The sequence below is a fragment of the Cucurbita pepo genome, chromosome 2 (genome assembly GCF_057944985.1).
Source record: "Cucurbita pepo subsp. pepo isolate OVF chromosome 2, ASM5794498v1, whole genome shotgun sequence".
In the NCBI taxonomy this organism is placed as follows: domain Eukaryota; kingdom Viridiplantae; phylum Streptophyta; class Magnoliopsida; order Cucurbitales; family Cucurbitaceae; genus Cucurbita; species Cucurbita pepo.
The window spans coordinates 12622191-12643698 of NC_141799.1; the positions used below are offsets into that span (position 1 = coordinate 12622191).

The window sequence follows — 21508 nt, forward strand, 5'->3', positions numbered from 1 at the left end:
AACCGTAAGAGTATGGCACCTTAAATGTACCCACAACTAATTTCACGAGATAATTGTTAAAAATCCATGGAATCCTAATATCTAGAAGTAGATAGTATGGATAGTAGGTAGTGACCATCATGAGATTTGAACCTCTATCACAAAACTTCTTTAACTTGCCCCAATAACCACAGACCAAATTAGGGGTAGTTGTCATTAACTGAATACTACACTCTTCTTTCTTCTTTTCTCCCTCAAGGGAATCATATGTAAGAGGGTGGGTGGGGCATGATCCTGTGTGAAAGCACTGATGAACCTCAAATGTGTAGCAGTACACATGTCCTTATGCTATTTATTACTTCCCACCCACCATTCATCTCCATTTTTTCTCCCAAGGATGAAAGGATCTATTTCCTTGTGATGCTGACTTAAAAGCCATTAAAGCCAGCACTACCAGACCCCACAAAATTATGAAGGGATATTTTTAATGAAAAGGAATTTTAAATGTTATCACTGAGATATATGACCACCTAACTCCCTACACTCATAATCTCTAAATAAGTTACTTTATTTTTTCACACATACACACACAAAAACGTTGTGCAATACAGCTCTACTCGTGAAGGATTTGGTGAAATCTATATGATCAGTAAGGCAAACCTAAATTTGGTGGTGATCAATCAAAATCAATAAATAATATAGCTAAGCGTTTTGATTTTTTAAAACAAAGAAAGAGATTTAATCGCATGAAGTAACAGAGAGAGCTACACGGAGGTCGTTAGAAGTACCGCTTATGTACATTCGATGAGTCTCTATTGCCTCTCCTCGAGCTGTAGGGGTCGAATCTGCATAATGGTTTCCACTCACACGATCTCGCAGTGAAAAGATGATCTCCCTGAGGATTGGTTCGTGGCCATTGAAAAGGTTACCCATGCTCAAGACCTTCCTCCATGATTGACTGGCTGTAGGAGGAGTGAAAAGGCTTGATATCGCCCCTCTTTCATGGCTTCTTACTAGCTGCTTTTTGTTAAACTCCTAAGAATGAAACACATTTAGAAGTGAAAGTCAGTACCAGACTCGAGCTGAGGTTAAAATGTTTTATCCAGGATGATCATAATGAGAGGTTATGACCAACATAACGAGAACAAGTGTAGATTTAACTTCAGTTTGGAGAAGTTTTTCTTATATATTAAATTTGAGGCTATATATGTGTGTGTGTGTGTGTTTTAATCCCAAACGTTTGGGTATTCTTTCAATTCAGTCCCTATTGTTTAAAATGTTTCAATCTAATCTCTTATGGTCTTCTTAGTCCCTCATTGCTGGAAAATTTTAGGTTAAATTACCAATTTGATCCCTATAGTTTTGAGAGTCAAAATTTAGTTTCTATAGTTTTAAATGTTAGAATTAGTTCAATATGATTTGATAAAATCCTCATAAATAGAAACTATAAAGACTGTTTATGAAGTTTTATCAAAACATAGAGACATGATTCTAACTTTAAAATCAATCCTAGTAGCTAAAACTTTCTCCAAATCATATGGAGCAAATTTATAATATCCAGGTGATGATAAACCTTCATTGCATAGTACTCTTAATGAAAAGGTAAAGGTGGACATTTAGAGGAAAAAGAATATCAAAGAGAAATGTTTCAAAATCCTCCCCAAATTTTCTTGAAAATTGGTAGAAATTTTGAAATTTATTTTCTTAGATGAATCTTCTTCTCCTCTCAATTCTATAGTTTCACTAAATAGTATTATGTCATGTAAGTTTATCATTAGCTAATTTCAAAAATTTTCAACAATTTTCAACGGTGAGGGACTAAATTAAAACTTCTAAAATAATAGTGACTATTAAAGAATTATCTAAACATTAAAGACTAAAGTATATATTTACCTAAATTTGAATATTTAAGGCCCCATTTCATAACCATTTGGCCTTTTTTAAAAAAAAATAAAAAATACCTATAAATATTACTTTCACCTATGGATTTCCTAGTTTTGTTATCTACACATGTAAGGTTATAAAAACTGTTTAAAAAAAAAAAAAAGTGTTTTCAAGAATTTGTTTTTGTTTTTGAAATTTGGCTCAAATGAATTCTTAAAAAAGGAGAAACTCATGGTAGAGAAATAAGGAGAAAACAAGCACAATTTTCAAAAACCAAAAGTGGTAAAGAAATAAGAAGAAAACCAGCACAATTTTCAAAAACCAAAAGTTGTAAAGAAATAAGAAGAAAACAAGCATAATTTTCAAAAACCAAAGCCAAATGGTTATCAAACGGGGCGTAAGAAACCATAATATTATTGAAATGGAAAATTTTCAAGTATAAGGCCCTTTTTCTCAGGAAAGCCTATAAAATGATTACCGTTTCAAATTTATTGCTCGACATGCCAGTTCCCATTCTTGGCAGGTAAAATTCGTAGTAGTCTTTGAAGATTGCTTCAGACAGACGAGGTGCCTGTAATAATTTACGATGGAGAGAAGCTGCAAGAGCCATCAACTTTTCCACGTGCTCAAAAACAACACATAATCGTCTTAGGTCATCAATAACCTCACTCTCAGCAGACAAACGATTTCCTGCAGCATACTTGCATGACATAAACATGGGCTTCAAAGGAAAATGATTGTAATAAAAAAACATGAAGATTATATATTTGTCTACCTTGCAAGAACTTCAAAACAGATGCCATAGTAGAGTAAAGTTGATCCATTTTAGCTTTCATCAGTTTCAATCCTCCATAGCTAGTCTGACTTAATGTATCTGCTCCAGCTTTGAAGGCAGTACAAACCATTTGTTCAAGTAATTGATGTGGTCGTAATGTCTCCAGGTAGTGGAGAATCTGCAGAATTCGAGATGTCATGAACAACAAAACTATGAACTCAAAAGTACAGGGTTTATTAGTACATAAAGGCAAACTCAATAAAAAATACTATTAATTACAGCTTCCCACTTTCCACAATCCAGGCGCACACATGAAGTTTCTTTCTTTCTTTTTCTTTTTTTTTTCTTTTTTTCTGATGGGAAACAAAGAAAGGAATATATATCATCAAAAGAGAAACGCACCGCCTCAAGGCCTTAGATATGAAGGGTCCCTAACCCTAGTTTGGAGGTAAATAAATAAAGAGCCTCTAGTCTTAATTGATGAGCGAGCACTGTGTTACCAAAAGAATTATGTAAAGCATTCCAAGAGGAGGCAGCAAACTGTACATTTTCGCAAAAAAGATTGAAAGGAGAAGTCTTATCTTGGTTATTATTCAACATCAAATTGCTTTGGTTAAAGTGCATTAATTGAAGTCCACATATGCAGTAATAGTACTTGAACCATTCTTCGGCTGAACACAAATCTGCAGTCATACTAAAGTTCCGAAGGTTAGTCTGCCCCTTAACCTTTCGGAGCTACTTACTGATGGATTCTTCTTAAACTTACCACATTAACATGGTTGTAGACCAATTACTAAATGCAATATTGGCGTGCAATTTGGATGAAGCTGTTAATCCCTAAAAACGTAGGTTTTGTTTTTCCTAATTATTTGTCTGTCATAAATGCTTTGAAACTTAAGTAACTCTGGGAAGCCATGATTGTCCTTATTCTACGACAACACATCTTCCCAACCACAATGTTTCAAAATTCAGAAAGAACAAAAACATGAGTTTATATATCTAATAAATATACCTTTTCCCCTTCTCTATTCGGATCCAGCAGCGACTTCTGCTCTGAAACAGGCAAGGCAGGTGCATCATTCCATAGTTGTCGCCATAAATTCCCATGTTCAGACATTCTTTTCGACAAATGTCCTCGAGGAGGCCAGTTATCCTTAGAAGTTTCCGTAGCTGAGCCATTTGGTAAACCCTCACCCTTGGGATCAGAATCCTCCCAATCTCTCGGTGAATGCCACCGAATAAAGTCTTCAAAGACACCATCAGGGTTTGCTGCTTTAAATGCTGACATGTCTGCTCAAAATTCCAAAAATATTATTTACTAGAATATTGCAGTTACACTAAACTATGGCACAGAGAGAAGAAAAACTGAAATACAAACAAATTTTTTTTAATGGGAAAAGAATTGTACACTTGGCACATCACAATAAGAAGATACTACATCAACACAAATGGACTTTAGATTTCTGTCTTCTCGCAGCAAGGTCTTGTAGTACGAAAAACAATCAGATTTAAGATCAATTAAAATGTGAGCATTAAAAAATGAGAATTTGATCCTTAAATATTACAATTACTAAAACAGTGGTCAGAGTAAAGTTGCAACCACCATAACTTCCATTCTTGGAATCAGTTAAGTTAATCATCTTTGGTTCGCTATAAATGACTACATTTTGTAAACCAATATGGCAAAAGAACACTCAAACAGTTAAGTTAATCATCTTTGGTTCGCTATAAATGACTACATTTTGTAAACCAATATGGCAAAAGAACACTCAGACACTAGACCTTTCACCTAAACCAAAAGCTTAGTTAGTTAATTGATATGTACGTAATTTGTTCTAATAATTTATTCATTTTTCCCTTTAACATGTTCTCCTCTAGTAACTGTATGGCTATATCTAAATCAATAAGTAGGGAAATGCAAGAAACTTAGTGTTTAGTAGCATAGTGATAACTTATTTATTAAAGTGTAAAATATATTTTTTCTCCCAAATAAAAATCTAGTTTCTGTGTTTCAAAACTAACACTTTTGGTTCTTGAGATTTAAATTTAATTTCTATTTGGTCCTCACGGTTTAAAAAAGTGACATGTTTAAACAGCTTAATGCAAGTTTACATCACATACTCCCCACACTGTAATAAATTTTGATAGAAAAAAATACTGGTCATTAAAAGAAATTTTTATTAACAAAACATTCCTTAATTAGGTTCTTTTTCCCAAGATTTCAGTTAATAAGAGCCAAGGCCAATGCAGATGCAGTAATGGTAGCAGAAAATCGTTTAAAGTTATCACCTGAAGATAGAATATCTTTTTCCAACTGAGCAGAAAAATCCTGTCACAGAATACAATTATAATTTGGTTAAGAATCTTCCAAGCAAAGTAAATTAATGTAAGAGAAAAAAAAAACAAAGTAAGTCATTGTTTTGATGGAAGAAATTGCAGGTACGGAACAGTATAAAGGTCATCATCCAAACATAAATACAAAAAATTCTATAGTTAAATTACAAATTTGGTTAGTCCCTATGGTTTAAAATGTTAGAATGAGTTCCTATAGTTTGATAAATTTTAACTTTCTCCAAACCACAAGAATCCAATTTTATCATATAACAATGGTTGAAGGAAAAATCTGTGCTAATGTAAAACCAACATTCTTCAAAATGAATTACTGATGACTTCGACTGAGAATTTCAAATTACGATCACCGTAGACATTTGGAGTTTACTATCTTAATCTTGAATTTTCTTCCGCCAGAGCTATATTCCAGCTCAGGACTGTAATACTTAGTACATTTGAAGTTCACTCTTCTCAGTAATGTCAGTCATGGAAGTGTTATAAACAAAGATGTCATCAATTAAATTTGTGGGGGAAAAAATATAAGATGCAATAGCTGGAATCTTGTAAGAGGCACTAACAAATGAATCACCGAAGGCCTCCACAGCTTGGAGCCTTTCTTCATGCATGTCCTCCGTCATGAGTGGTGCATCCTATAATAACAAAATTAAAGATAAATAAATCCTTTTTTTTTTTAATTCAACCCGGATAGAACACAAGATTTCAGAGTGGGTGTAATAAGATCAACGTGTGTGTGCCCCCGCATGAGCATATATACGAATTGGAATGGAAGTTTGGAAAAAAACCTGGGTGAATGGAGCATGCATACTCTGGTATGAATTGAGAAGCATCATGGTTCCTACTATGCCAGCTGAACCACGTCTCGTTGAGTCTGTAGACTTTTGATCGGTAAATGATATCACATCTTCAGACTTGGTTCTCTCTTCGAACAGATTTGCTTTAGATTCAAACTCAACCTCTGGAGACAAATGGCTGCATATTTTGTCCAAAAAAAATGAAATAAAAAAAGAAACCATGTTTGATTTAATTTAAACTACAATTCCAAGAATTCATGTAGCGAATGTAGCAGATCAGCAGTAGCCCTAACCAATACAATCTAACATCAGAAATTCTCAGCCCTGTCTCCATTAAACCCTGAGAATATCTATCACAATCCTAGAATTACTATCTATCGTGTGCCAAACATTGTGACCGCAAATTTAAGTGTCTGTTGGATTAATGTCGGTAATAAATGAAGTATGAGGACAGGAAGGAAATGGTTTTATTCAGAAGAACACATCTGAAGTTTCTTTAAAAAAATGGTGTAATATATTAATATGAAATAAATTTATTGATGGTATAAAATAGTATCTATTCTTCAATTAAGTAAAACCGAAGAGCTCTCACTTCTTATTTCACCTGTCACATTTCCCATCAAAATTTTCACCAGGTGTCTGCATAGTGGATACATCCTCGGAAACTGGACCATCTTCCTGCCAGTACGGTAATTTCAATGTTTCTTCCAGGTCAACAACAAAGAGCAACTTGGACATTGTAGAAAGTTGATGGCATTAAAATAGCAATAAGAAAATAACAATGTTGTGACCTCAGCACGAGGAGATTCGGGATCCTGGCTCTCAAGACAATCCTGAAACTCCTCAATAGACTGATGCTTCCTCTCGATGCATATAGCCAGCTGCAGAGCCACCAAAAATCAAATTAGTTTTTTTTTTCTCCCGCCTTTGAAGTGATATGCTGTTTTTATGAGAAACGCATGTTTCAATGATAGAATGAAAGAGGAATAACTCGAAAACTGGAGTAGAGGTAATCCATTTTTTTCATCAGGTCATTTAAGCTGTAGTCGGTGAAAGGAAAAAATATTTACACCTACTAAAAGCCTGAAAAAAAAAGTATTTTTCAAAAAATCTTTCAGATGGGAGAGATTTGTTGATGAAATCTCTATTGTTACTTTCCATATGAAGACACCAAAGGAAGGCTCGGACCACCTCAACCCATAAAATCTCTTTCTCCAAGGAAGATCAACAAAATACAATATTCCAAAGCAGATCAACTTGACAAAAGTAAATAATAAGGGAGAAGAACAGTTTTTCAACCTCATAGTCTTTAGGTAAATGCCCCCTCCCAAGATCGCCTTACCACATTAAACTCTCCTCCCAGCACCCAGGGCTCATAGCTCTCCACTCTTGCAAACCAAAAGAAAGAATAATCTTTCCAATTGACAAATGAAATATGCTAGGAAAAAAAAAAAAGATGAAGAACCCTAGCCCAAGGTAGGATTACGGATGAAAGTACAGAAGTGGGAGAGGCGGCTTGCATTTACACCAATATAAAGTTAAAGAAAACCAAATTAAAAAAAAAGTGTCAAAGGGCTCCAAAGTGTTGTTGAAGACGCAGTTGGTTTTCTCAAGTTAAAGCTTCCAAAAGGGAACCTTGTTAATATTAAATCCAGTCTTTTTCTCATCTTCGGAAGAGTGTCCTTTTCCAAAAGATAGAGGAGAGGAGGTCTGGCATTTTGTTAGGAAACGCAATATTTCACATGAGGGCATATAGAAAAGCTATTTTTAGTTCAATTAGAAGTCTCCGGCCCAATAAAATCCTTTTTGTAATTAAATTTACAAATTCAAAAGAGATTTTAAGTTCTCGTCAGGTTCTACATGAGATATGTTCTCTGTTCTCCTAATACAACTGCTGTAAATTTTTCCACAAGCATCAGGACATTAAGCTACAATTCAATAAATTTCCAGCAGATATTCCTTGCGTGGAGGCTTGTGTATTCCAGCTAATAATCCTGCAAATTTCAACAGTTGTTCTTCTATTTTCTTTTTATTTCCTATTATTTTACCATTAAAACAGAAAAGTTAACGGCACAAAGCTTTCAAATAAAATATCACAAACTAATCCCAAAAGAATCCCGAACTTATACAACAGAGAACCTACAGCTAAGGTCGTGTTACCACCCAAAGAGATGATGTCACCCAAGACTGGCTTAAACACATCTTACTATGGAGTCACATTCACCAATAATACCAAACTGCAGATATTTGAACTGTCAATGCCGGACATAAAGTGCACAAATACCCCCCCCCCCCCCCCCCCCCCCCCAAAAAAAAAAAGAAAGAAAGAAAGAAAAAGCTACGTTGTATAAAAAAGTGCATGGAGGAAGTTTCTAAAATAAGTCTTTAGAAGATGTAAATAATTACCATCTGAAGTTTTTGGTTTATCAAACAACTAGAAAGGTCAATTGAACTGCTGATTGGCATTCGTGGCAAAGGTTGTACCTCGTCCCAACACCACCGGACTTCTCTAACAAACTCAACCCACAGCGTAGCTATTGCTGTAAATTCATTACATAGATACATATACAATAAGAAAAAAATGAAACCAATAGACTGAAGAAACATGTCAACAACTGAATGTGCTAGTATTTATTCTCCTATCCACTAGATTTTACATGAGAGAGCCAGTATGGGGAACCATACCTCGTATGTTGCAGTTTCCAAACCATAGAACATGTAAACAAAACTGTGCAAAAAGAGAATCGAGGGCTGCAGCTTTAATTGCTTGAGAAGTCCTATGCTCACCCTTGGCAAAATAAGGGGATTTTTTTCCTGCACGTCATAAATGGATGATTATATATCATACAACATCACTGTTAAGCATCAACCTCGATCTTACTAATCCTCTGAACTATGTTCTTGGACACATAGCTCAATAGACAATAATGTGTCTCCATTGCAGCTCCCATCTAAGGCGGGAATGCACTGGAGATTTGTTAATAAGCTGCAAACTCGATATACTGAGAAATTTATAAATGACTGACATAATAAGGACAGCTATCACCGGCTACTTAAGCCATAAACAGCTAAAAGGTGTCTGAATTCTGAAAGATGCAATTGGTTACGATTTTCATGGATGCTGTGATGAGCATATTCATGTTTTTTTAAAGTTTGCCACTTTTACCTTCATGAAAGAGTTCTTTAAGCACACGATCAATAACTGTGGGTGGAGGTACTGCTGTAGAAGACTTAAAATTATCTGAACCTGGGTTCTCAACTGCCAAAACAAAAAAGAGGACGGAGTACGTATTAAAACTAAACATTTACATGTAACTGCATGGTTACGAACAATACTTACCTGAGACAAAATCTTCCATAAATTGTGCTTGGAAGGACATATCTAATGCATCAATTAGAAGATACAACTGAGAGGAAAATCCAACTCTGTTTCCCATGGTGGTATCAGTTCTAAATAATCATGAAAAAATAAAAAATAAATTAAGATTTCTAGACGAAGTAGAACTACAAGGTACCTACAAAAATCAGTAGTCAACACATATGATTTTTGCCCTCATATGAAATTTTATAGTTTAAATTAGAAGTTCAGCCCCTTTAACTTCGAGGTTTGTGTACATTTGGTCCTTGAACATTAAGTGTCCAATAGGTTCCAAAACTTTTAATTTTATATCTAATTAGTTTTTGAACTTCCAATTGTGTCTGATAAGTACCTGACAAATTTGAAATTTTTTATAACTAATTGATCAATTAGATATAAATTTGAATTTTGTCTATAACAGAATCCTAAAATATCAAAAACAAATTCTAGCAGATCCATGAATTTTAAAAAATTCAAAAGACCATAGTCTAAATTTTGTAATTATGAAAGTTAAAAAATCAAGTAGATACAAACCTCAAAACTCAATGACTAAATTTGTAATTTAACAAATTTTATACATAAAATTCTTGATCAAATTCTCATTTGTTTAGGATCGGCAACAAAGTAAAATCAATACTCAAGTAACATGCAACAAACAATGAAACATCGTAAAAGAAAACAGCAGGAAATTACGAACCATATAAGAAACTTCATTATTTAAAGAAACGTATACAAAATGCAATCACATTAACAAAAACATGATATCAAACCTTCAGCAAAAGCGTACAATGAGAAAAATGTCATGCACAGAATATGCATAATTCATCATTTAAAATCAATGAGTGTTTTTTCTACTTTGACTGATTGTTTAAATTTTTATTGATGTTATTCCTTACCTCTATGATACTCTAGAATACGAAGAAATTTTGTGTGAAATTGTGGAAAGACGTGTTCACTTACTGCCTCGTAACCTAGAATTTTTTTTAACAAATTGCAGTCACTTTAATCACTGGGTTTCTCTACCCTATCTCTTGCACCACAATCAAAGGAACAGAAAAATTATTTAGTAAAATTTTGTTGGAGTAGTTTTGTGGAAAGTTTTTCACAAGAGGAAATGGAATAGAACCTCCCAGGCGGTGGAAAGAAATCCTTAACAAGTTTGGGGTGCTAAATTTTGGTGGCTCCTCCTTGTCGTTCAAAAGGGTCCTTCCGCAATCTCATTGGCTTATTTCATTCATTTTGTAAATGAATGCTTTGTACTAAAAAAAAAAAAAAAAAAAAAAGGGAACTAAACTCTAGTACCGTCATATATTTGAACAGTCATATCTAAGCATAAAAATGAGAATATCACAAAATAGAAGCTTTTTTCTATTTGTCAAGAGCTAAGATTTTTCTTTTTGATCTGTTGTCAAGCTTTCAAAATAATGGTGTACCGTACAAGTATGTTCATGGTTTTACGGGAAAAAAAAATTATATATCCAACCAAACATTGCACTTCTTACATATTTGGTGATAGAATTGGAAACAAAATCCATTTCTTAGCTTCATGAGGTGAAGAATTTTCCAACTCAGCCATTTCCAAGGAGCTCTCTACCATCTTCTCTGACCATGAGGCAATCAATTCAAATCCTGTGCACATCCAAGAGCTATTATCCTCCATGTTAAATGAGACTATATAATATAATTCTCTCGTTTCCCTTTACTTCTGCCTAAATGAAGGGAGATTTATCAACTTGGAATATTTGAACATGTAAGCTCATAAAACTTCAAATAAATTGAACAAAATAAGGGGTGCCAAATCCATTATATCTGGTATTTTAAACTCTGATCGCTGTTTAGGAAGTAATATGTCAGCATATCAGAGGTAACCTAATCACATGATCATATATACACAAACCTCAAATGGCCAAAGAGAGAACGAGAGATAGTATCTTAAATATTTTCACCTTTCACAGGATCTTCCGAGGAATACCACTCACTCCATGGGCAGTCATCATCCCATTGCCCTTTTCCACTAGTACCAACGGCACTTTCGTATACTGATTCTGCCATCTCAGCATCATCTCTGCGGATGTCGTCGTCGTCAGATAAGAGAATTTTGAAGGTCAGCTTCATGGTAAAATGGACTTTGAAGAGATTCATCGAAATGTCCATGGAGGAGTAGGCCTTCAAAAAGAGAACAATTATATAGTTTTGGGAAAACTAAGAATTGCATTAAGAACTCTCTAGTTTCTAATAGCAGCAGGCAAAAGAAAAGTATGAAAAGAAAAAAGAAAGATATTTGTAAAGATTAAACATGTGAATATAAAGAATAATAGGAGGTTACATGGAAATTAGATAAGTTCACCCCACATCAAGATTCTTTTTTTACTTTAATGGAGAAATATATAAGATGGGGAAAATTCATAAATTGTAAATACCTACTTGTAACATAACTATAAAACAATATTTGGTTCGCTAGGTCCAAAATATATTTCAGACCTTAAATATCTCTCCTGTGTGTTCTTGTGAAGTTAAATCAGAGTCTAATTTTTTTATTTAAAAAAAACAAAAAAAAAAAAAACAACTTAGTTGTAAAGGAAAAACGAACAGGTATGCTAAGAAAAAGAGAAGGTGCAATAGTGACAATGTGAAGTTCAAGAATTAAGGTGATGGTCTGAGAAAAACTAGCAAGAAATACAAGCATCCATAGAACTTACAAACTTTGAAACAAACAACTCATATAGTCCTTCCAAATGCATAAGTTTTATTGGCACTTGGGTACCAATGCGATCTGCTTCAAATCTCCTAGTAAAAGTTGTTCCCATATTTTGGATACCAATATATGCTTTTCGCGATGGATCATGCACTGGAACAAAAGCTGGCCAAAAGCTGCATTCACACATAGAAATAGATATTGTCTAAGACACTTTATAGAAATCTTGCATGTTATCCAATATCAAAATGTCAAAGGTTCAGGTAAAGAGCAGGAAAAAAAAAAAAGAAACAAACAAACAGCGGCCATGAATTACCACAAGATTGTAATCTTTGTGAGTTTATTAATCTAATGGATCATTAAAAAATAAATAAACACTTCATCAAGAGTTCCATATAAGAAATTTCAACATCAGAGCTCCACCTGGAACAGTTTGTCAAAGCAATGGCAACTGCACTTAAAAGCTTGCTGGCCTCAGGTGAATCGAGAATTACGCCACTAATACTTTGAGGAGCAATCACCTGGTGGTATATATAGAAAATATCTATAAAATATGTGAATTTATTAATATTTCATACAAACTGCAAAACATGAGTACTAACGTACCAAAAACTCTTGTACCCCAAAGCATAACTGTAATTCATGCAAGCTTAATTCCCAGTCCACAACTTTGCCTGTCGAGTAGAAGTAAGTGCATAACGGTGGCTCGTCAACACATGAAACTAAACTTTTAAATTTTATGGGAGAATTCGCTAGTACCATGCTTGCTATTTCCAAAGTAATACTCCATCGAATAGTTTTTATTATCACACTTAAGATCAGATTTAACCTTATATAGGTTAGTTGAGATTTCTAACGGAGTTGCATCCTTTTTCTGCAGACAAGTAATAAAAATAGCATGAAATTATTAAAAAATAAAAAAATATATATATATATATATTAATAAAATGATAAATGATTAAGAAAATAGACGGCAGAAAATTGCATGCGGCCACCCAAGAATACTAAAATGCCAGACGTGCTGTTAAGAATAGCAAATCATATGCAATGTGGTAGATAGATATTTCACTAAGACTCTTTAAATACTCTATTGTATTGGATAAATCATCCCAATGAACAGCAACATTGATGGGAGGGCAAAAAAAGAGAAAAGAAAAGATAACCTTCCAACTAGATAATCATACAGACATCATTTTATTTTCTCTTGAATAATGATAATAATAATTTTTTGAACAAATTCCATCTGAAGATGCCGCGAAGAATTTTAGAAAATAAATGAATGAAAGAAAAATACAAAATAATGAAGCTAAGAATAATAAACCTATTCTAGGAGGCAAGGAAAACAAAAAGTGAAGCTTTTGAGGTATTGAGAACATTCAAAGAAAATTATCTCCCCCCAATATCAAAATAACCTATTTGCAGGAAAATTGAAATGTAATCTTGTATAATAGTTTCAGAAACATAGAAGATGGAAGAGCATGGCCTTCGGAGAAAATTACTTACCAACAAATTATTTGGACCATCCGACATCCATTGTCGACAAACTGCCTCTATTTCAGAAATGAATCTTAAGAGAAAATAAACATGACAATTAGAACAAGTTCCACCTGATACAACTTACAAAGTGAGGTAACATAAATCATGATATCCTCTACTTTTATCTTGTTTTTTAGCCCACTGAGAAATTGTCCTCTATTGAAGCGAGTCTCTCCTAATAGAAGAACTTCTTCTTCAGTTCAAGGAGAGTTTACTCTACAAGTTGAAAGAGTTTTAGTGCAGAGAGCTTCTACTTGTACATTTTCCATCACCAAATAGAGAAAAGTCTCGGCGAGTTTAGTATTCAATTTAATTGCAATCGGACTTAAAATCTAAAGAGATTCATAGTAATGACGAGAGACAGTACTCCTGTAATCTCGATTCATCAAGAGGTTAGCGAAGCTACCTTTCCCATGTTGACGCAATAGTAAAATCATCGAAGTGCTCAACCTGAACAAATGCCACATAAATGAAGAAAATACTCAGTTCCTATACTCCGGTCGGCTAAAATTGAGATCAGTACATTCCTACAGACCAATAAACCTCCAGAGTGCCTCAAAAGAAACATGAATCGAAATGCGAAAGCAAATTGCCATTGTCGTAAGCTATTACGGTCCAAATAAGCAGGAGCATATGAAGGCAATTTACGATGTTGAATGATCAATAAGAGTTAACAGGAGAAAAAAGTAGAAAAACACACCTCCTCGTCTTCCATGGCTTCATCTTCTCCATTAGATTCAGCCTTGCTGGAGGACGCCATTAGAGATCTGATGGAGTAAATCGCGGCTCAAATCATGCAAATTGGATCAACGGAATGCAGAAGTCAGAGAGATTTCTCTTGTTAAGTTACAATACGAAAAAACAAACGAAAATGATTCGAGAATTGCGAGGAGAGAAAAGAGAATCAGGAACAACTGGTATGCTCCAGCTGAATTGAGATAATTTTCAGATAATCTCCCTGTTCTTCTTCAGACGATGAACTTTCAAAGTTCAGATTTCAGAAAACGAAAGAAAATGGGTATCTTAATCATCAAACTGCTTTTGGACATGTTTTTTACGCCAATTTCTTCCTTAAATTCTTAAAACTTCCACTCCTCTTTATATTTTTTGCTTCATTATTTTACCGCTAAAGGTATACCCATCTGATTCTAAAAAAAAATTATTTTTATAAACGCGTTAAATTAATAACTAAAATATAAATATACGGTAAATCTCAACTATCAAACATTTTTTAATCCTAACATATCACTAACATCAATTACAAACGTTATATATTTTTTTAATTTTAATAGTAAATTAAAATAGGGTATAGTTGGGTTATGTTGTAACCCTATTTTTGGGTTGATTTGAGTTGATTGGATTCGTTGAGTTTTGGGTTATGTTGTAACCCTATTTTTGGGTTGATTTGAGTTGATTGGATTCGTTGAGTTAACCTAACAAAAAAAAAATCAACGTGCAAACCCATCATAATTTAGGATTCAAATTTACTGTCTGATTACATAATGAAAATTAAATCGTTTTTAGGTCATCACTAATGGTACACGATTTCTTGGGAATTGATGTATCTCTACGTGTTAGTTAGGATCGGGATAGACAATCTTAATCTAGGATAATTCACGAGCGATATACCCCATTTCTAAAAATAAAGTTGTCACCTCGCTCGTTGTTGCTCTGTACATATATGCATAGCAAGGTCACAACGTACAAGACACAAATAGGGTTGAGAAAACTAATCGTGGGCGACTCAAAAATTCATGTTTTTTTGCTCAGAAAAACTTATAGTCTATGGGAACCAAGAATTTTGTGAACGTTGATATATATATTTTTTTTTAAATAAACGTTTGTATTGAAAGACTACGAAAATTACATACGAAAACAAGAAAACGAGAATGTCGAAATTCATATAGAAAACCAATTATGTTCAACTCTCGAATAAAAAAATAAAATATTTTTAAAATAAAAATATGTAATTACAATTATAATTAACAATATAAAAAATCAATTAAAACAATTAAAAATATACAATTCACCCAGAAGTAGATATTTAAATTTGGAACCAACTAAATTTATAATTGAAAATATACCATGCCATTTTATCGTTTAGATACAGTTTTTTTTTTTTTTTTTTTTTTTTTTTTTTTTTTTTTGACAATTTCACTCTTTTAAAAGTTCTCAAATTCATTTATTATATTTGCGGTTGTGAATCTGGGGCCGGTACCTGGCCCAGTGGCTTTAGTTGGGCTTTCCCACTCGTTGTTGGCCCAATTGGTTGGAAGTGGGCTCAGAAACTCGACGAAGCCCAGGTGTTGGCATCCATTTGTACTCCGTTTTATAACGGGTTCCTGGGTTGAACCGGCCCAGCCCATCTCCTCCTACTGGCCTCTCTCCATTATCTACTGCTGACATAATAAAAATAATTCAGTATATTTATTTGATTAATTCAATTATGTTTAAGTCAGATGAATTTTCTTAAAAGTAAAGTAATTTTTTTGGGGTAAAAGTATAAAGTAATTTTTTCGTTAATAAGTAGTTCACCTGTTTGAAATTTCTTAAAAAAACGACTCCAATTCTAATGGTAATTTTAACGGTAAATTTCTTTTTCTTCCTAAAAGCTTATGAACTATTACACACAGTTAAAATATAAAGAACAGTTATATCGGCCCAGATCCTAAAAGTTTATAAATTATAAATTAGCAAAGCTTATGAACTATTAAATACAGTTAAAAGAGTCACTCAGATCCTAAAAGTTCACAAGTTATAGATTAGCTTAGTTATCCTCTAAATAACAGTTATAACCATCTAAATCTTAAAAGTTTACAAATTATAGATTAGCTCGAATACCCTCTAAATACTAGTTATAACAATTCAAATCTTAAAAGTTTACAAATTATAGATTAGCTCGGTTACCCTCTAAAGAACAGTTATAACAACCTAGATCCTAAAAGTTCACAAATTATAGATTAGCTCGATTGTCCTCGAAAGAATAGTTATAACGACCGAGATCCTAAAAGTTCAGAAATTATAGATTAGCTCGGTTATCCTCTAAAGAACAGTTATAACGACCCAGATCCTAAAAGTTCACAAATTATAGATTAGCTCGGTTATCTTCTAAAGAACAGTTATAACGACCCAAATTCTAAAAGTTCACAAATTAAAGATTAGTTCGGTTACCCTCTAAAGACCAGTTATAACGACCCAGACCCTAAAAGTTCACAAACTATAGATTAGCTCGGTTACCCTCTAAAGACCAACTATAACGACCAAGATCCTAAAGGTTCTCAAATTATAGATTAGCTCAGTTACCCATCGAATAGTAACAAAAACAGTGTAACAGGTTGACATCTAAGAGGTTCGGATGTTCGGGGGATGAAAATATTAAACTCATAACGATCGAAAAAAGGTTAAAAGTGGAATAAAAATTACCTTGATTGGGAGGGGGAGAGACCACGTTGCTCAACTCAGATGCATGAAGGTCCGCCGGCATTTGGAAAGCAGTCTCCCAGGCGGCTTCAGCCTGCTGCTGCTGCTGCTGCTGCTTCATATGGAGCTCCCTCAGCCTGTTCAGTTCAGCTTTGTTTTCTTCAATTTCAGCTGCATAACATACCGACCAAATATTAACACGAGTACAGCTACTTCCAAACGTCGATAAACTAAAAAAAAAAATGTTAAATATTACTTCGTGCCCGTAAAATAAAATTAAAAAAAAAAAAACATAAAATTGAATAAATTCAAAACGTCACCGTCTCTCATGAGCTTGTTCCTTGAGCAACACAAAATCTTCTGATTCAACGTCTTTTGCTCCATTTGCAACACTTGCTGCTGGTTTTTGTACAGCTCCACTTGAGGAGATAGAATTGCTATATGTGCCTGCAATAATAATCATATATATATATATATTATTTTATTGATATTTGCATAAATTGAGTCGTGTTTCAACAAGAGCTCGAGATGACTTTTAAAATATTTTTTTTCCTCAAAAGATACGCCAAACGAGTTTTATTGGCTAAAAGAACATTAAAAGTTACCAAATTATTTGAGAATCGGTTAATATTCGAATTAAATACATTTTGTGTTGATTCATCGACACGATCGACATGTACTTTAATTTGATTGACGTGTCTTGTTTTGATCTAAATGTCATCATCCAATATATATATTTTTAATTTAACGAATTTAAATTATTTTTAATGATTCAATTGTATAACGGCTAAAATTAATTTCTATAAAATTTAGAAATGGAAATAAGAACATTTCAACGGTCGAAAATCGAAAATCATGATATAAAATTTCAAATTCAAGAAATTGAAAATTTAAATTAAAGTTTTAATTCCTGAATTCAAACTTTTTTATATTTATTTTTCATTATTTTCGTTAATAAATTTAAATATATCAAGAATTTTTAAACCTTGGGAAAATAAAAAAATTGTGAAAAATATGAACCATTCTAAGCAAGTATGAAAAAAAAAAAAATACCTCCAAGGCTTTCAGCTTCCTTTCCATGTCTGCTACATATTGAACCTTTTTCAGCCTTGATTTTTGAGCTGAAACACGATTCGACATTATTCTACGAGAAAAAAAAAAACCCTAATTAGAAGAACGAAAAAGAAAACGCTTATAAAGAAGAGTCTACTGATGAAACGTTCTATGAGTGGATTGTTCGACCGCTCGAAACAAACCCTAATTGAAAGAGAGAAAAAAAAAAAGAGGATACTGATGAGTACGAGCAGACTGTTCACTGTTCAAAACTTGATAATTATTTGATTAAAAGCTTATTTTCTAGTTTAAAATTTCAAAAAAAAAAAAAAAATCCGACCAAAATTTTAAAAAATTTCCAAAATTGTTTGTTAAATTTAAAAATCCAAACATAAAATTAAATCCAAAATAAAAAAAAAAAAAAAAATGGGTTCACCGTTTGAGTTTCCTCGGATCCATATTAGGGTCAACACTCCGACCAAACAAGATCTGCTCAGAATTCCCGCCGTCGCCGACATTCCCCTTACCGTCGCTGGAGCTCATCTCTCCGCCGCCAATCTTACTGAAACGAGACAACCCATTACTCCACCGACCATCCGCCACCTTCCCGCCGCTGCTCGCCGCTTCATCTTGACTACCCACCACAAAAGACCTCCGCCACGCCGACACCGAATTATCGTTCATTACACGACGGTCGTCGGCGCCGCCGTTACTCGGCGAGTTCGAAACAGTCGCAGAACACATCTCCATAATCCCTTGAAAGTTGCATGGATGATGATTTTGCTCCAAATTATAATCTTCCATCTGAAACAAATCCAAGAACAAATTGAAGCCAAGAACATCATGAGAAAATTAAGAACAAAAAACAATTAATTTTTTTTTAAATTTCAAAATATTTTTTATGTAATAATTATTAAAAATGGGTTTTTTCTTACTTATCTTTCTCCCACAGAAACCGAGAGAAAAAAAAAAAAGCTTTAATTTTGAACAAAAATGGAGTTTATAAAATGTTTGTCTGGCCCTCAATTTATACACGGAAAAAACACCAAACTTTACCATATATTCCTTATATACTTTTATTGCTCCTACCCACCTCTAATATAATATTTCATTAATTATTTCTTTATTTCTAATTTTTACGTCGATTATGGTTAAAAGTTTTGATTTTTACGGGCTAACTTTTTAGTAGATATTACGTTCTGCTATTGTGTTTGAGCCATGTGGATCGGGTTTTGACGATGAATTTGAAAATGAGTGATATGATGTATCTATTGAATGTGACGTTTAAGCGGGAAATTTATGGATCGTAATAAATATGTCGAAATTAAAAAATGGCACGTGGAAAGGAAAAAAGATAAAGAGAAGAAGACGACGATAGTCAATAAGTTGCCGATCGCGAGGACCGTTATAGGGAGATATTTTGCTATTAATCGACCATTATAGAAATTTATATTTTGCTACATGTCCATAAATTATAAATTCTTATTTTTATGTGTTTTAATAATAAATAAATGAAATTGTTTTAATTTTTTAAAAATTTAATATAATTTCCAATGAGAAATTTAAATCGTTTTTACAAGTGATAAAAATGTAAAAACAAAATCAAGATTTTATTTTTTTAAATACAAAAAATAAATAAAATGATTTTAATACTATATTAAACACCTTTAATTTATTTACAAACATAACATTCAATATTTCTTAATAAATTAAATTCAACGATATTTTGATAATCATTAAATATAATCTTTACCGATAAATTATTTAATTTTAATTTATATCCGGTGGAAAGTTTGAACTCTCATCTCCATTATTATTGAACTAAAATAATAATACGAAAATATTGTCCATTTTGACCCGTTATGTATAGCCGTCAGCCTCATAGTTTTAAAATGTATCTAGTGGAGAGAGGTGCCCACACACTTGTAAGGAATGCTTTGTTTCCCTCTGTAACCAACGTGAGATCTCACCATCTACCCCTTACACTGCCTTGTATCTGGTTTTGATATCATTTGTAACAACTCAAGCCTTGGCCCGTTACGTATTGTAGTCAGTCTCATGGTTTTAAAAGTTTCCACACCTTTATGAGAAATGCTTCATGGGATCTCACAATCCACTTTCCTTTGAGGCCCAGCGTTCTCGTTGACATATCGCTCGATGTTTGGCTCATATACCATTTGTAACAGATATTGTCCGTTTTGACCCAATACGTATCATCATTAGCCTCACAGTTTTAAAACGAGTGTACTAGGTAAAAATCTCTACGCTCTTATGAGAATTTAGTAAAGAGGAGATAGAGACGTTGAAGGACAAAAAAGTAAATAAAAGAAAGAAGAGGGGTATAAGGGGAAAATTATTGATTAAAATTAGGAGAAGAAGCTAAAAAGAAAAACAGAAAAAGCTGTCAAATTTTGTGTTTATATGAAATTTGAATGCACGAGGAAGATGCTTTCATTTAATTTGGTTTGGGAAATTTTGAAACCCAAATTTGGTATTATAATCATCACAGTTGCAACCCATGCACGAGCCTGCGCCCTCTTTCCCTTCGTTACCAACGGAACTCCGCGTGCCAGCTTTCCTTCTCTCTTTCTAACTCTCCCCCTTTTTCCTTGTTACCATTCTTTTTCTACTTTATTTATTTATTTATTTATTTATTTAAACAAACTAGGGCATTTCTATGGGCAATCCATGTGGGGGTATATTTATATTTTATAATTTTTATTTCATAATTTTAGGGTTCGTTTAAAATCCACCAAACTAAACGTACAAGCTAACCCACAGAATCGAACAATCAAGTCAATTCAATCGGATAATTACAAAGCTGGTATATTAATAATGTTACCGGTGTTGGATGATGAAAGTCCCACATCGGCTAATTTAGGGAATGGTCATGGGTTTATAAACAAAGAAAAACCTTTTGGGGAAGCCCAAAGCAAAGCCATGGGAGCTTATGCTCAAAGTGGACAATATCATACCATTGTGGAGAGTCGTGTTCGTCTAACATGGTATTAGAGCAATGTCCTAAACTTAGTCGTGCCAAAAATGACTAAGACTCCAAAGGAGTCGAGCCTCGATTAAGGGTCTCATATCACACCCAATTTTATCTTTATGTCATTACGAGACTTTATGACATAAATTCCGTGAATTTTGTGTGTAAGAAATTGTTGCATAGAGGAATATGTGTATAAAAGTGATACAGATCCGAGCATGAAAAAAATAGAGCCTAAGGTCACGGTTTTAAGTCTAATGAAATAACGAATATCATATTTTATTATTACTCAGGCTTGATTCCGGTAACGTTTTTATTTCCGATAAGAACAAGGAGTTGTAGGATAGGTAACGACGTTTGATGCAAGGTCATGGAAATTTCGTAAGAGTCATAATATACATGTGATAGCGGTTCTAAATTGGCGGGTTGTTTCATGCAACCTCTCCATCTCTCTCTCTCGAGATAATCATTCCACTTATCTTCACTAGAGGACGAGGGTTTCTTCGTGCATTGGTGAATGACAATGAGATATGTACAAAGACCTTTTCGGGTCGATTAAGTATTTCCTCTTCCTTTTGCATTGACGACCCTCGATTTAAAAAATATGTAAAATAGACTTCACTCCTTTCCATACACGGTAAGTAGACGAGTAATTTATTAACTGCTAATTTTGATT

The 21508-nt window shown here is 33.5% G+C and overlaps 2 protein-coding genes across 4 annotated transcripts; both read right to left on the minus strand.

Annotated features, from left to right (window-relative positions):
• Nucleotides 1–606: 606 nt before the first annotated feature.
• LOC111786723 (Rab3 GTPase-activating protein catalytic protein) lies at nucleotides 607–14442 on the minus strand. 2 transcript variants are annotated; one of them, XM_023666961.2, is made up of 22 exons: nucleotides 14071–14442; nucleotides 13777–13820; nucleotides 13338–13401; nucleotides 12594–12708; nucleotides 12441–12508; nucleotides 12258–12355; nucleotides 11839–12010; nucleotides 11086–11305; nucleotides 10642–10768; nucleotides 9122–9231; nucleotides 8948–9040; nucleotides 8467–8595; nucleotides 8188–8321; nucleotides 6573–6662; nucleotides 6386–6459; nucleotides 5773–5959; nucleotides 5548–5619; nucleotides 4928–4967; nucleotides 3651–3928; nucleotides 2639–2816; nucleotides 2342–2553; nucleotides 607–1014 (listed from the first exon to the last, which is right to left on the minus strand). In XM_023666961.2, the coding sequence occupies exons 1-22, from the start codon at nucleotides 14128–14130 to the stop codon at nucleotides 718–720; spliced, it is 2862 nt and encodes a 953-aa protein (XP_023522729.1). In that variant the 5' UTR covers nucleotides 14131–14442; the 3' UTR covers nucleotides 607–717. The 2 variants fall into 2 exon arrangements, with proteins under 2 accessions (XP_023522729.1, XP_086977585.1); XM_087121459.1 differs by lacking the exon at nucleotides 13338–13401.
• An 842-nt stretch (nucleotides 14443–15284) lies between these two features.
• Nucleotides 15285–18852, minus strand: LOC147793717 (uncharacterized). Of its 2 annotated transcripts, none has more exons than XM_087121754.1 (6): nucleotides 18779–18852; nucleotides 18280–18647; nucleotides 17844–17934; nucleotides 17111–17237; nucleotides 16794–16961; nucleotides 15285–15769 (listed from the first exon to the last, which is right to left on the minus strand). In XM_087121754.1, exons 2-6 carry the CDS (start codon nucleotides 18645–18647, stop codon nucleotides 15603–15605), a joined length of 921 nt encoding a protein of 306 aa, XP_086977880.1. In that variant the 5' UTR covers nucleotides 18779–18852; the 3' UTR covers nucleotides 15285–15602. The 2 variants fall into 2 exon arrangements, with proteins under 2 accessions (XP_086977880.1, XP_086977881.1); XM_087121755.1 differs by having other exon boundaries at nucleotides 15291–15766.
• Between the last annotated feature and the right edge of the window lie 2656 nt (nucleotides 18853–21508).